At 37.1% G+C, this 16947-nt stretch overlaps 1 protein-coding gene across 3 annotated transcripts in view; it reads left to right on the forward strand.

Annotated features, from left to right (window-relative positions):
• Positions 1-16947, forward strand: part of DPP8 (dipeptidyl peptidase 8) — a 62908-nt gene that overhangs the window by 36842 nt on the left and 9119 nt on the right. For all 3 annotated transcript variants that reach the window (XM_059057716.2, XM_067029626.1, XM_059057715.2), the window contains exons 10-16: positions 916-1016; positions 1679-1856; positions 2741-2900; positions 6697-6776; positions 10051-10203; positions 10455-10590; positions 11689-11834. In XM_059057716.2, the coding sequence (XP_058913699.1) occupies positions 916-1016; positions 1679-1856; positions 2741-2900; positions 6697-6776; positions 10051-10203; positions 10455-10590; positions 11689-11834 (954 nt within the window). The remainder of the gene's footprint in view (positions 1-915; positions 1017-1678; positions 1857-2740; positions 2901-6696; positions 6777-10050; positions 10204-10454; positions 10591-11688; positions 11835-16947) is intronic.

Genomic DNA, 16947 nt, shown 5'->3' on the forward strand with positions numbered 1-16947 from the left:
GTTGGCACCACGTAACAGCATTTCACTACTTTTTATCGCCCCAAAAGATTCCATTGTATGGATATACCACTTTTTTTTTTTTTTTTTTTTTTTTTTTTTTTTTTTTTTTTTTTTTTTTGCGGGACGCGGGCCTCTCACTGCTGTGGCCTGTCCTGTTGCGGAGCACACGCTCCGGACGTGCAGGCTCAGCAGCCATGGCTCACGGGCCCAGCCGCTCCGCGGCATGTGGGATCTTCCCGGACCAAGGCACAAACCCTTGTCCCCTGTATCAGCAGGCAGACTCTCAACCACCGCGCCACCAGGGAAGCCCAATATACCACACTTTATTTATCCTAGCCATCCTAGTGGATTTGAAGTTGCACCTTACTGTGGTTTTGATTTACATTTTTCTGATGGCTAATGAGGTTGAGCATCTTTTCACGTGCTTATTGGCCATTTGTATATCTTCTTTGGAGAACTGTCTATTCAGATCCTTTGTCCATTTTTTTAAAAGTATATTTAAAATTGTGTTAGCTAGATTATTAAGGGAAAAAGTTTGCTTACTCAGGACCATTTCACTAATATATTACAAAACTAGTATTTTAAGCTAAAATATAAGGAACTAGGGACTGTTATTTTTCTTAGATACTAGAGTCTATAAAGTGGTTAAAATCTGATTTTACCAGTTATTATCAAGAGTTCTGTTAGTATAAACTCATGGGAAAAGGTTTTTAGGTTATGCTAATTCTTGTAGTAAGAACTTTTTAGGTGTAAGAGCACCAGTATAGGTAACCCATGACTTACTGCTGGTTTTGTTAATCCTGTTTACCCAAGACTGAAAATGTATGCTGTTAAAGATAGTGATTTAAGTAGACCAATAAGCTAGTTACTTATCTCAGTCTTCTATAACTAGATTCTTTTTTTCTTTTTTAATAGCTTATAGATGTCATAGATAAGGAACTAATTCAGCCTTTTGAGATTCTGTTTGAAGGAGTTGAATATATTGCCAGAGCTGGATGGACTCCAGAGGGAAAATAGTGCGTATGTTAAATTGCCACTACTTTACAAATAATTTAGGACCCAGGACTGTCTGTGCTGTTAGGTTTTCCTTTCCGTTGGAGCTGCCTTCACATGTAAATTTGAAGTGTAGATAGTTCTGCACAAAAAATTTTTCCTGAACTAAGTGGACTTGTAATCCTATAAGCATAGGTGCATTGTATTTTAATTCTGTCTCTTAGCCAGTCACAGTTTCACAGTGTTATTTGTGGTTAAATTGTATGACTTTTAGGTTCACATATAAGTATGTATTTTTTTATTGAATAATTAAGCAGAAATACTTGTAGAGCCTTATGTGAAGATGATTACATGTAGTTCCTGTGTCTAATGTGGACAACAGGAGTTTCATGAGGCATTTATTGACATTAAAGGGAGAAAAAAATTTCAAAGGCCATCTGTGATTTTGGAAATTTAAAGAAAACTACTTTTAAAAACTCTACTCAAGCTTAACTTTTAAAAATAAGTGTAGAATAAGCTAATACTTTAAATTAGCCGTTTGTAAATGATAATTTAACATATACTAAAGCAATACTTTCATTGTGATTATAGAAATAACTGATGGGTGCTAGGAGAAAGATTAGTGGAATATTCATTTTCTGAAGAGTGTGCTTTCTTTTGTGCTTTCTTTTGTTTATTTAAATAGTGCGTGGGCTATTCTACTAGATCGCTCCCAAACTCGCCTACAGATAGTGTTGATCTCACCTGAATTATTTATCCCAGTAGAAGATGATGCCATGGAAAGACAGAGACTCATCGAGTCAGTGCCTGACTCTGTGACACCACTGATTATCTATGAAGAAACAACAGACATCTGGATAAATGTATGCATGTTTTCTTGTACTTGGTTTGAATATTTTCTCAGAATGCTAAAGCAAATGAAGCTTGATAGCAAACTATCAAAATGAATTTTTTGAGTTCAAAGTAACCTTGAATGTTATTTGCTTAGTTTGAACATTTTCAGATTGGAATGTTGGTTCCAGAATGGGTAATGGTTTGTACATAAAAGATAGATGCCACTGAAATGACATCTCCCTGGCTGCAGAATTGCCCTTGTTTCTGGACACATCAGATATTGAAAGCACAGCCTCATTAGTGCCTCTGAGAGGACCACAAGAATCCTGTCTAGAAAAGACTTTCTCTTTTAAGTTGGCAAACTATACCAAAATATAACAGTTTGGGATTGACTTTTTCATTTTCCAGTTTAGTGGAAAAAACTTAAACAAGATACAAAATAAATAAAGCCAGCTCACTCTCTGGCTTAATATAGGCTTCATATGATTCACCTAAAACAGATGAACATCTGTTTTCCCTTGAACTGTTAGAATATTTCTCTCTGGAAAAGAAAAGTAAAAGACATTTTTCCTCATCACTTCTGTAATAAGATTTATATCATTAAACAAACTTCATGCCGTGTTTCAAAGAATTTCAGAGATGGTGAGTAAGAAACAGCTTTTGGTCATATTTTTCTTTTTTCTCCATTTGGAAACATTTATTTCTCAATAGATGAAGTCTTTGACTAAAGTAAGAGAAATATGAAAGGCCCAGGCAAAATCTCTAGTTGTACATATACCATACACCCTAGCCTGACAGTTATTTATATTTCAGAGTATGTTTATCAAGTAATTCTTCTTTCTCTGGCTTATTTGAATTGTTTATGTAGTATTTTCATTAATGTGTATAGTAAATTAAGCTATTCATTTTACAGATCCATGACATCTTTCATGTTTTTCCCCAAAGTCATGAAGATGAAATTGAATTTATTTTTGCCTCTGAATGCAAAACAGGTTTTCGTCATTTATATAAAATCACATCCATTTTAAAGGAGAGCAAATACAAACGATCCAGTGGTGGGCTGCCTGCCCCAAGTAAGAAATCCTTTTTTATTTAAAAAGGGGAAAACGTTGGGGGCAAAAGGTGGGAGAAGCAGGGTAATGTAATGTCTTTTTTGTGTACTTTATAAGCATAGGACAGAGTTCTTGATAGATACATAATAAATTATTAACGGGTAATCTCTGGGTATTGGGATTATTTATTTTTGCTTTGTTTTTTGCTTTAACTATACGTTTTGTTTAAAGTGAGCCCATATAATTTTTTGATTAAAAAAGCTAGTTTTAAAATGTTACAAAGTTATTAGATATTTGTGCATACTAGATTTTTTTATACTGTCCGCATCTACACTGTAGTTGATTTATAAGCATAGCTCTTCAGATTGATATAATTATGTTTCCCAAAGTGAAATTAAATATTATGTCAACTGAAGTTAGTTTCTTTTTAAAAAGTGATGGTTTTCCTTCTGGGAAATGTAATACAGAATGTGTAAGCCTAGGAAAAATGAAATGGTACATTGAATACTTCTGTGTTTTTAAAAAATTGAGTTATGGTTTTCTACTTTAATAATATAGAGTTTGTTTTGGAATAGTAGGCATTTAATGATGTTATGTTATATGCTTTACTGCCATTTGTAACTTAACAGACTCAACATAGCCATTTTTTAAAAACTGTAGTAAAATATAGAAACCAAAATTTATCATTTTAACTGTTTTAAGTGTGTGGTTTCATGGCATTAAGTGTATTCATATTGTTCTGCAACCATCACCACCATCCATCTCCAGAACTTTTTTCATCTTCCAAAACTGAAACTATCCAATAAATAATACCCAATTTAGTGGAAAATAAGTAACTTCTCATTCCTTCCTCCCCTCAGCCCCTGGCAATCACTTTCTGTCTCTATGAATTTGACTACTCTAGATACCTCATTTAAGTGGAATCATACAGGTCTGTCCTTTTATGACTGGCTTATTTCATTTAGCGTAGTGTCTTCAAGGTTCAGCCAGGTTGTAGCATGTGTCAAAATGTCCTTTTTTAAGGTTGAATAATATTCCATTGTATATAGAAACACATTTTGTTTATCCATTCACCTATCCATGAACAGATGGGTTGCTTCTACCTTTGGACTGTTGTGAATAATGCTGTAATGAGCATGGGTGGACAGACATCTGTTTCAGACCCTGCTTTCAATTCTTTTGGGTATATACCCAGAAGCGAAATTGCTGGATATGGTAACTCTTTTTGTAACTTTTTGACGAACCACTATACTCTTTTCCATAGCAGCTGCACCTTAGTACATTCCCATTAGAAGTGCACAGAAGTTCCAATTTCTCCACATCTTTGCTAACACTTGTTATTTTCTGGGTGTAGTGGGGGTTTTTTTGTTGTATTTGGTTTCATTTTTGTTTTGTGGGGTTTTTTGGTAAGAGCCATCCTAGTGGGTGTGAAATGGTATGTCATTGTGCTTTTGATTTGCATTTTCCTAATGATTAGTAACATTATCATGTTACTTAGCCATTTGTATATCTTCTTTAGAGAAATGTCTATTTGAATCTTTTGCCGACTTTTTAGTTGGGTTGTTTGTTTTTTCAACATGGCCTTTTTTCAATATAAATTTATTTATTTATTTTTGGCTACGTTGGGTCTTCATTGCTGCGTGCAGGCTTTCTCTAGTTGCTGTGAGCAAGGGCTACTCTTTGTTGCAGTGCGTGGGCTTCTTACTGCAGTGGCTTCTCGTTGCAGAGCACGGGCTTTAGGCATGCGGACTAAAGTAGTTGGGGCATGCAGGCTCAGTAGTTGTGGCTTGTGGGCTCTAGTGCGCAGGCTCTGTAGTTGTGGTGCATGGGCTTAGTTGCTCCGTGGCACGTGGGATCTTCCGGGACCGGGGCTTGAACCCGTGTCCTCTGCATTGGCAGGCGGATTCTCAACCACTGCACCACCAGGGAAGCCCTCAACATGGCCTTTTAAATATCGTTCTTGGGCTTCCCTGGTGGCGCAGTGGTTGAGAGTCCGCCTGCCGATGCAGGGGACCACGGGTTCGTGCCCCGGTCCGGGAAGATCCCACATGCCGCGGAGCCTGTGCATCCGGAGCCTGTGCTCCGCAACGGGAGAAGCCACCACAGTGAGAGGCCCACGTACCGCAAAAAAAAAAAAAAAAAAAAAAAAAAAAAAAAAAAAAAAAAAATATATATATATATATATATATATATATATATATATATATATATATATATAAAATTCTTACTTGGGAAACAGTGAGCTACATCTTAAGACAGCAAAGTAAATACTGCCTATGACTTTGCTCCTTCTCTTAGCCTAATTTTTTTTTTAATCAGACAGGAGCTTATATATCCAAGATGGACATTTCCTCCCTAAGAGCCTTAGTTTAATTTGGCCCTTAGCATGAAATTGCCCTTACCAGTTCCTCTGTTGTTCAGAAATTATATCTACTTATGGAATTCTGGAAAGTTTAGTGATGAAGACTGGTCAAAGAGCTATCAATAGTAGTTAGTTAACTAAAACAACATTCTTGGGACAGTGATAAAAAGATGATAACTTAAAATTTTATACTCCTGTTGAAGAATAAGAGCTGTCACCTTAGCTAACGTTCTTCTCAGAACACCTAGCCTCTGTTTTCCCTCTCAGTGTCTGTTTCTGGCCCCCTCAGTTTGTCTTCCTCTTCTTTCCATTTCCCTCCTTTATACTTAGTCTTTCTTGCTCCAGATCTTCCTCCTTTTCTTGATGTCCATTTTATTTTCTTCTTCCCTCCTTTCTTCCATGAGTGTCTATAATGTGTAACAATTAGTATTTTAAAAAAATATTTATGTATTTGGTTGCACTGGGTCTTAATTGCGGCAGGTGGGCCCCTTAGTTGTGGCATGCATGTGGGATCTAGTTCCCTGAGCAGGGATCAAACCTGGACCCCCTACATTGGGAGCACGGAGTCTTAACCACTGTGCCACCAGGGAAGTCCCAATTAGTATTTATTATATGTTAAATAATATTTATTTTCTGGTGATAAAATTTAAAGTACTAAGTTGAATTTTTGTATCTAAAAAAAAGAAAAGGAGTCTTTTTTTTTTAACTTGAGTAGGACCCTACCTAAGATCCTGTATCATTTCACCATCTCAGCTTGTCCTCAGCTGTCACTCCCCAGAGCCAGAGCTGGTAGCAGCTAGGCATAGAGCAGTGGTTCCATTTTTTTAACTTTCTCCTTAGGCCACTGAGAGAGCCTCATCTACCAAGACAGAATCTTATAAAGGTAAATGAGACATGTTGGTATGGACTATCGTAATACCCAATTTGGTTTTGGCAAATGAAAAACAGTTGTACTAAAATTTTCCTTTTCTGGCTTTTTAGGTAGTTTGTTGCATTTCTGGAAGAAATAAATGCCTTATTGACCCATTAGATTTTTTTATCGTTCTAACCAAAGGTCTAGGAATGCAAGTGCTTTTGAGTTCTTTTCTGTCTTTGCCATAAGAATCTATTTTGCTGTTTTCACTTTATTTACATGGATTATTCCATTATTATTATGAAGACTCATAACTTGGAATTTTTTTTAACTTTAGACTTTATTGTAAGGTGGAATTCACATAACATTAACCATTTTAAAGTGAACATTTAAAATGAACTGTGGCATTTAGTACATTTACAGAGTTGTGCAACTACCTACCACCTCTATCTAGTTCCAAAACATTTTCATTACTTCAGACATAACTTTGAATTTTTCATTGTTACCTTTTTGGAAAAAAGAGTTTAGAATACTATTTTTCATTATTTCATTTGCTCGTAGTCTGATGTAGAGTGCTGAATTATGATTATGTTTATCTTCAGGTGATTTCAAGTGCCCTGTCAAGGAGGAAATAGCAATTACCAGCGGTGAATGGGAAGTTCTCGGCCGGCATGGATCTAATGTATGTTCTTTTATCCTACTGATATATTTAGTCAACATCGGCTGTGTGTATGCAGTACTAAAAATCAGTAGTGCAACTTCATATGACCCCAGTATTTTGAAAATATTTTTAGGGCCTAAAAGAACCCAGTTTGTTGGAAAAGAAGAGTCTTAGTTTAAATTATAAATCTCACCCATTTTATAACCCTGGTATTAGATGTGACTAAAGGTCACCATTTTCAAATACAGTGTTGCTACTTAATAAGGAAAGTGCTGGTCCATACTTTTCAAGTCTAGCAAAAGTGAGTTATGATATAGTTTGAAAATTATTTCTAAATCTCTTATAGACTACTTGTGTCATTTCTACATTAGAAAATGCATTTACTACTTCTGAATTAGTGATGCTGTTTCATTCACCTGTTTATCTTATCTCACAAATTTGAAGTTTCATCTGCCACCTGCAGAATTTGATGAACATTTATACAGAGTGTAGATTGATAAGGAAGAGGAGGGAAATCCACCCTCTCTTTCACTCTCGGCATATGGCTTTCTGTAGTAATTCAGTGAATTCTAAATTTATTTCTTTTGCCTTATATAGTACCTTGTGTTTGTTTCAACTTTCAGTTAGGTGGTCAGTTTCATGAGATCTCTAAGAAAGCCATCCTTTATGTGTGATACGTACAGTTAAGTTGATGTATGCTACCAGGATTTAGTGAAGGCCTGTGATTTCCTCAAATTGATTCGGAGATTTACTGAAGGATTATATATACTGGCTACTATAGAAGTCACTCGTAGTCCCCAAGGTGATTAAGGAGAAAGAATGAAGATCCAGGTCCCAGGTTTGTTTTTGTTGGTAAAAACTTGAGAATATAATAGGTGACCTTTAAAGTCTTATTTCCACTGAGAGTGTCACATGACCTTTTGGTTATATATTCAATATATTTTTTTCTCTTTGGGGACCTTGGATGTTATTGTCACCTGAGAAAAATCTTACAGTGTAATTCTAAGTTCTGATAATAAAAATTTACACTAATGTAAACTTAATGCTGTGTAATGGTTGGACAATACTGAGGGAATCCCCAAAATTGTATTTATGCAGATCTGAACGTTATTTGGGCGACCTAAGTGTCTTTCTACTAGCCATAATGTACATCAATTTTCTTCTTTATGTCATGCTTATTTATGTGATGTGCTTGTGTCTCTCTTTCTTACTCTTCTATTTTCTCTCTATTCTTGCTTTACTTTTTTTAAGTTACCTTTCCCTTCTTTACTTTTGCCAGTAACCTGTTCACACCCAAAGATTTCTAATGACCATAATTGAGTAAATCTTTGAGGCTTTTAAACCAATGTGCCCCTTAGGGTTCTCAAAATGTGTTCTCTGGACCACAGAGGATTGGCATCACCTGAGAACTTTTTAGAACTATAAATTCTTGGCCCTCCTCGCCCCCCAGACCTCCTGAATCAAAAAGTCTGGGAGTGGGACCCAGCAATCTGTTTACAAGCCCCTGAGGTGATTCTGATATTCATGTGATGCTGAAACCCTCAGGTGTTTCATGTAAAGTTGCTACATGGAACAAAGAAAAGGGGAGTGAGGAATTAACCAGTTATTTTATGCAATTTTGAGAGGCCTGACTTCCAACTGCTAGGTCAAGAGCAGAACCAGTCCTGACGTTTTGCACAGATTAACACATACCTGTGAAGCTTCATGAATGTTTGTTCTGCCACTTCTTATCCTTTGTATTCTTTCTGTCTATGTCATATAGGTCTACTTAATGTCAACTGTGTTTATTTCTCTATCCATGTGTGCTAAGAAAATGTTTATAATGACTAAGAAGAAGCTTCTTGGAGAAAATGTGACATTTAAAACTACTTGCTTTTAGAAATGTACTGTGTTTTCTTTGCTGTATAAAACAGTTTGAATTTTTTTAAATAAATTTATTTATTTTTGGCTGTGTTGGGTCTTCGTTGCTGCACGCGGGCTTTCTCTAGTTGCGGTGAGCGGGGGCTACCCTTTGTTGGTGTGCACTGGCTTCTCACTGTGGTGGCTTCTCTTATTGCGGAGCACAGGCTCTAGGCACGCGGGCTCAGTAGTTGTGGTGCACAGGCTTAGTTGTTCCACAGCATATGGGATCTTCCTGGACCAGGGGTTGAACCCGTGTCCCCTGCATTGGCAAGCGGATTCTTTTTTTTTTTTTTTTTTTTGACTTTTTTTTAATTTTATTATTTTTTAACATCTTTATTGGAGTATAATTGCTTTACAATGGTGTGTTAGTTTCTGCTTTATAACAAAGTGAATCAGCTATACACATACCTATATCCCCATATCTCCTCCCTCTTGCGTCTCCCTTCCACCCTCCCTATCCCACCCCTCTAGGTGGTCACAAAGCACCAAGTTGATCTCCCTGCGCTATGCGGCTGCTTCCCACTAGCTGTCTATTTTACATTTGTCAGTGTACACATGTCCATGCCACTCTCTCACTTCATCCCAGCTTACCCTTCCCCCTCCCTGTGTCCTCAAGTCTATTCTCTATGCCTGCGTCTCTATTCCTGTCCTGGCAGGCGATTCTTAACCACTGTGCCACCATGGAAGCCCAAACAGTTTGAATTTTATTAAACATCATTTGAGTAGGCTGCTAGAAGATTTTGAAAAGGAACAATAAAAGCCATTTATTTAGAATCTTACTGTAATTTAGGAAGAATATTAAGTGAATTCAGCTATGAGTATACTTGCAGTTATTTTGAGTTCTGAATTAAGACTTAAAAGATCCTTCATACTTATTTATAAACTATACCAGTATTGAAACTGATTGAGTGATTGAGTTCAGTTATTCCCCAACCCAATAGATAAGAAATTTTTATAAATTTGTACAAAAGACTTAAAAAAGCACTGCCTAAGATAATGCTGCACTGAGAAATAGAATGCTAAAATTAAACTCTTAAGTGTGCATGAATGGTTGACCTGAGTTGTAATATAGGTATTATTTTCTCTGTAAAGGATTGTCATTTTAATGAAATAATTTTTGTATTTTAAGAAAAGTACACATTCTAACCATATAGGAAACTACCAATAGCATGCAACTTGGGCATCCTTTTACCTTCTGGACAGTATCTATTCTTAGCTATAAGACATGAGCAAAACCAACTCAAGCTTATTAACATTGGTGACAAATTTTTAAAAAGAGGCACAAGGCAAAGGATGACTCAAATGATTCTGAATAAAATTGGATATTGTTTGTTAAATTACTGGTCTTGCCAAGGTCATACTAGCACTGATTTTTTTGTTGTTATTTTGACAGATCCAGGTTGATGAAGTCAGAAAGCTGGTATATTTTGAAGGCACCAAAGACTCTCCTTTAGAACATCACCTGTACGTGGTCAGTTATGTAAATCCTGGAGAGGTGACAAGGCTGACCGACCGTGGCTATTCCCACTCTTGCTGCATCAGCCGGGTATTAAGTCCCTGTTTGAAAAGGGTTTCCTGTCATATAAAAAATTCCCTACTCATGTAATACTCCTTTTCAGTAATGTGAAAATTGGTGAAGTTGGCCTGCAAAAACCTTAGCCTTAACTTTAGAATTGTATATGTGTATAAATGGTCAGACTCTTACCATACTCCAGCTATAGCATCAGTGCACATGTAGCAAAAGATAACCTTTTTTACTTTTCCCTGGGGAAAAGTAATTGTTTTTCCTTTCTCTAGCATTGTGACTTCTTTATAAGTAAGTATAGTAACCAGAAGAATCCACACTGTGTGTCCCTTTACAAGCTCTCAAGTCCGGAAGATGACCCAACCTGCAAAACAAAGGAATTTTGGGCCACCATTTTGGATTCAGCAGGTACTCATTTCCCTGAGCCTGATCTTAAGTAGGATTAGTACATTAGGGCACTAAACCTGTGTCATATGTCCACATTTCCTGAACAGAGTCTTTCCGTCTCTTATCACCACCTGTCCCTGAGCTGCTGGATTCCTGATTGATCCCACCCCTCCTAGTCTATCAATTATCAAATAAGACTGGTTACCTCCTACCCGAGGCAGGAGCAAGTCTGGAAGGCCTTTTTGAAAATAAGATTAAAATAGTCAAGATACCAGCTAGGAAGTGATTTATTCACATGTTTGGATGAGTTCCCAGATATACAACTGAATTTGAAGGTAATATATACTGAACTAGTAAGACTCTTGAGCAGGGAAGCTGCAGCTTTAAGGAATAACCAGCTGGTCACTTTCTTAAACTTCTACAGCACTTGTAATGGCCATCTTAATAAAAGATAGAACACTCATTCTGTATGGGAGTAAAGAGCACTGTGAATTACGTATTTTTAAAATGCTTGATTTCTTAAACATGAAGAATGGACTAATTTTTTATATCTTTTAATTCATTTTATCCCCAAATCCTTTTTTCCTGTTAGGTATTTTCACTCATAAATATCTCCTAAGGGATTAAGAAATTAGTGCAAAACCATAAGGTATAAGTATGTTCTGATGTCCACAATCAGAATTTGTAATATGGTGATGATCTCTGCTTAGACTGTAACATCATCCAGTATACACAGATTTAGTATAGGTCTATATTGCTTTGGAAAACCAATTGATTAAGTTAATATGTGGTTTCAGTTTCCCATCAGGTGTATGGCTTAACCATCAATAAGTTACCCAAACCAAGCACAAAGTATTTGTGTTCTACATGTAAATACCTCCTGGGCTCCAATGATTATTCATAATACTTTGTGTCTGCTTCTCAAATGGATAATTTGATATGTTCATTAGATTTCCTTTTTTAAAGATAACTTCATGCTTGATTTCTTGCTTATCATCTGAAGGGGGGAATGATTAGTTATTTGTGTATAGGGTGGTGGGTTTATGGTATCTTTTCCTTGCTCTCAGATTGCTGAGCTCCCATAAGAACTCCGTTTAAGACTGTGTTACCTCCTCTCAGGTCCTCTTCCTGACTATACCCCTCCAGAAATTTTTTCTTTTGAAAGCACTACTGGATTTACATTGTATGGGATGCTATACAAACCTCATGATCTACAACCTGGAAAGAAATACCCGACTGTGCTCTTTATATATGGTGGTCCTCAGGTGGGCATATTTATATACCATATATGTGTGTGTGTATTTTTTCATTTTCTATTTCTTTTTTTTAGGTCATTTGTTTTTTAAATGTCTGGTCAATTGTTTAAGTTAAGATTTGAGCATTGCTGAACCTCTGCTATTATTGACTCTGGCTTATGCTCTAATTATCCAATTTAGGAGTTCAGGAAGCTGGGTTTTGTTAGATAGCTAACTCAAAAATCAGTGTCAATTTCTTCTTTTTTCTTTTGGCCGCACCACGCCGCGGTTTGTGGGATCTTAGTTCCCCGACTAGGGGTCAAACCCAGGCCCTCGCCAGTGAAAGCACAGAGTCTTAACCACTGGACCGCCAAGGGAATTCCCTCAATGTCAATTTCTTAATTTACAGTGAGGACTATAACTGTCATGGAGAATGTAGTATGTCAGTAGGTAAATATGTTGTTTTGTAGGTAGAGAACTTGTTTTGGAAATGATATTAAATAATTAAATGTCTTGGTAAATAAAGAGTCTTAACAGATAATTTTGAAAGCCTTGGTAGCCTAATTAATTCCATCTCTTCATTCTAGGGCCACATCTCTCAAGCAAGCTATAATACTTTTATCAGCTAGTTAAGGCAACTGCTATACTACTATTCAGCACTGTAAGAAGTTTACACCTTGATTTTCTTGTTTCCACCTTAAATATTAGCATGTGAATATTAAGCAAATTTTACTGATTGTCAGAGTAAAGTATTTTGGATAGGTGAATTGGTAAATTGGTAATTTTTAAAAATGTTTAATCTTGGTTATATATCTTACATTGAGACCCTGTAGAAATTAGAATATAATTACAATGTTTTTCTAATACAACTCTCTTGGACTCAGTAAATATCCTTTATAATTATACTCAGTTATTCTAGACCTAGAAATGTATCTAGATGTAAAGTTATCCAAAAAATAAAAGTAACTACATAAGCCATAACATCTCAGCAATAACCATAATATATCAAGTTAAATCACTTAGCCATTGTTTAGTGTGTTTTACAGACAAAACATGATTCACATTTGTATAATTGTCATCTACACATAAATTATGAAAGAATTAAATTAGACTTCTCTTAAAAACTTTGAGCCAAATCTTTGTAAACTTAAAAGAGATGTAATACAAAGAAATTCAGGAGAGAAATTACAGGACACTCTCATAAACTTAACATGTTTTGTTATATTATTTTGATAGTATGACTAAGTAAGAAGGGTGTTTCTCCTTCCCAATGAAGAAATGATATATGAGATATGTGGAAAACACACTATAAAAACTAGCTGGTTATTTAGATTTTTAATACTAAAGGACTCCTTATATTAGTAATTAAGTTTAAAAAGTCTAAGCCATATGAAAAGATAGTATCACTAATCATTAAGGAAATGCAAATCAAAACCACAATGAGATACCATCTCACACCCCTTAGGATAGCTATTATCAAAAAAAAAAAGGAAAATAATAAATGTTGGTGAGGGTGTAGAAAAATTGGAACTCTAATACGTTGCTGATGGGAATGTAAAATGATGCAGCTGCTATGGAAAACAGTATGGCAGTACTTCCAAAAGTTAAACATAGAATTATAATCTGATCCAGCAATTCCATTTCAGGATGTATACCCAAAAGAATTCAAAGGAAAAACTCAAACAGATACTTGTACACCAGTGTTGATTGCAACACTATTCACAATAGCCAAAAGGTGGAAGCAACCCCAGTGTGTTGATACATGAATGGGTAAACAAAATGTGGTATGTAGAGGAATATTATGCAGCCTTTTAAAAAAAAGGAAATTCTGACTCATACTACAACATGGATGAACATTGAGGTCACTATGCTAAGTAAAATAAGCCAAGCACAGAAGGATAAATATTATATTTTTCCACTTGTATGAGGTACATAGAAGAAGTAAATTCATAGAGACAGAAAGTAGAATAGAGGTTGTCAGGGACTGGGGAGGGATAGGGAATTGTTGTTTAATAGGTTTGAAGTTTCTGTTTGGGATGATGAAAAAGTTCTGGAAATGGATAGTGATGATGGTTGTACAGCAGTGTGAATGTACTTAATACCACTGAATTATATACACTTAAAATGGTTAAAATGCATGTTTTACCATAATAAAGTCCTCGCCATGCAGTAAAAACAAAATTCTTTAATTGTTTGGAGTACTTTATGAATACAACTGCATTTTTTTGCACTTATAGAACAGTTTCTTTCTCAAAGTGTTCTTTGGAAGCATTCAAATTTGGGTGAGGCCACAGGAGAATCTGCTATTCAGTTTGCAGGGAGATTTCCCCATAAGACTTTGCATGATAGAATGCATTTGGCAATTCAACACTGGGAGATCATTCATCCTTGTGTTTGATGACCATGTGGATTAGTTACGAAGAGGCTCCTTAATGTAAGATCAGATCTTTCTAATAGCACACAGTAGCCTTGCAAAATTTGATTAAATCACATAAGTGGTCCAAACCTTTTTTTTTCTTGGTGTATATTCAGGTCAAGTGGGAATATTTTGAATAGCAACAGTGCCACAATTCATAACATGAGGTGAATTACTTCATCACTAAATGCAGCAATGTCTGTAGTCGGACAAAAGTGAAACCAAGGAAAGCAACAAATATTTCCCATTAAAGTCATCAAGGCTTAGTTCTTTAAACTTTTCATTGATAACAGTAGTGTGTTTAAAAATGTTTAACAAATATTTATGTTACTTCCTATGTGCCGGACACTGTTCTGTAAACATAAATGCATAAGAGAGCAAGTTTAAATAGCAGAACACAGGTTTTGAAGAATTGATACTGAAGAAAACTTCTGAATTCTTAGTGCTAAAGGGCATTATGTTTAAGTCCTCCTAAGAAGAAGCAGTCCTGGAGGCTGCAAAGGCAGAAACACTGGCTCTGGGGGAGAATGTTCCTATCAGGCAATTGAGGCCATCTTCTGTGATTGACAGCAGGAAAAGAAGTGAGTTAGTTTTCTTATATGTTCATATATGTGTTCCTTGCCGAATACTGCTTTTTTCAGCTCCCTCCCTTTAAAAACAAGCACCTTTGCCCACCAAACCCCTCCTCCCAAGGTAGAAAGGGAAAACATCATTCTCCTGTCTCTGTTTTTCATTCATTCAGCAAATATTGAGTTCCTATTACGTACCAGGCACTATTCTAGGCAGTGAGTATACCACAGTGAACAAGTCAGACTAATGTCCCACCCTCATGGAGATTAATGAGGAAAATAATAAACAAGCAGACATATAAATTATATAACTTCATATAATGGAAGTGTTATGAATAGTTGTTGGGAAAGAGGATGGCAAAGTGACTAAAATGAGGGTTCTGACTGGAAGGTCAGTGAAGCTCTCTGAGGTTGCAGAGGATGAGAAGGAATGAGCCATGTTAAAGATCTGAGGGCAGAGCTTCCCTGGTGGCGCAGTGGTTGAGGGTCTACCTGCGGATGCAGGGGACACGGGTTCGTGCACCGGTCTGGGAGGATCCCACACGCCGTGGAGCGGCTGGGCCCGTGAGCCATGGCCGCTGAGCCTGTGCTCCGCGGTGGGAGAGGCCACAGCAGTGAGAGGCCCACATACCACATACACAAAAAAAAGATCTGAGGGCAGAGCATTGTAGACAGAGGGAACAGTAAATGTCAATGTCCTGGGGTTAGAACCAACTTGATATAGTTGGTAGTAAGGTTAGAGTACAGTGCTCACGGGGGTGGGGGGGGGTATGAGATGAGGTCACAGAAATAGCCAAGGGCTAGATAACGTAGGGTCTCAAAGGCAGTGGTAAGGAGTTTAGGTCTTAAACCCCCTGCCATTAGGAGGAGCTAAGCTATAAAGTCATACCTGATTTACATTTTTAAACATCGTCCTGTTGCTGTGAGAACAGACTATACGAGGACAAGTATAGAAACAGAAAGACCAGTTTGGCAGTTGTTGGAGTGGCGCTAAACATCCGGAAGTTCAAAAGGAGAAGGTTCTAGGGCTTCCCTGGTGGCGCAGTGGTTGAGAATCCGCCTGCCGATGCAGGGGACACGGGTTCGTGCCCCGGTCTGGGAAGATCCCACATGCCGCGGAGCGGCTGGGCCCGTGAGCCATGGCCGCTGAGCCTGCGCGTCCGGAGCCTGTGCTCCGCAAGGGAGAGGCCACAACAGTGAGGCCCGAGTACCACACACACACACACACAAAAAAAAAAAAAAAAAAAAAAAGGAGAAGGTTCTATACACCGCCACCGCCAGCCTAGCCCATTCAATGATCAGTAGATATTTATTGAGTGAAGATAGCATCGATGTTTATTTTAACTCCTGGCTGGCTTGGTTTTCCCATTGGTTTCAACCAGAGAACAGTTCCTCAATTTTGCCAGAACTCTTTTTTTGTTTGTTTATTATCTACCTTAGTATCCACCAAACCTTGAACTTCTGTAACTTTCTGCCCATTAATTAAAGTCTTCTTTTCACGAGACAGTATATTTCTGGTGAAGCACCAAACTACATTTAATTTCTCAGTCATTTTGAAGTATAGTTTCTAGGGCAATAAAGATATTTAAGAATTATCTACCTTTTGCATTGATTTGTGTAGCAGGAAAAAAGAAGCTGTCTGGTCACAATAATTCATTAAAATACTTCAGTTTTCCCTCTACTGGTCAGAGACAATCCCAGAAGAGACTGGTTGGGAGAAAAAATGATCTTATTATGTCATTTGAATGATAAAGTTCTTCCTCGGGGTAGAAGTAATCATTTTAGTACTTTTTTCTATGGGGTAGGTTAAATCACTTATCTTATATGTAGTTAATATCTAGGTTATAATTTTAAAGTCTGTAGTTACTCAGTAATTCCTCAGAACTTTGTGAAGTTAAGAAAGAAAGAAGTAACATAAACATGAAAAGATTTAATTTAAAAGTAAATAAGGGGGCTTCCCTGGTGGTGCAGTGGTTAAGAATCGGCCTGCCAATGCAGGGGACACAGATTCAAGTCCTGGTGTGGGAAGATCCCACATGCTGCGGAGCAACTAAGCCCTATGCGCCACAACTATTGAGCCTGCGTGCCACAACTAGTGAAGCCCAGACACCTAGAGCCTGTGCTCTGCAACAAGAGAAGCCACTGCAGTGAGAAGCCC

The sequence above is a fragment of the Kogia breviceps genome, chromosome 3 (genome assembly GCF_026419965.1).
Source record: "Kogia breviceps isolate mKogBre1 chromosome 3, mKogBre1 haplotype 1, whole genome shotgun sequence".
NCBI classification, from domain to species: domain Eukaryota; kingdom Metazoa; phylum Chordata; class Mammalia; order Artiodactyla; family Physeteridae; genus Kogia; species Kogia breviceps.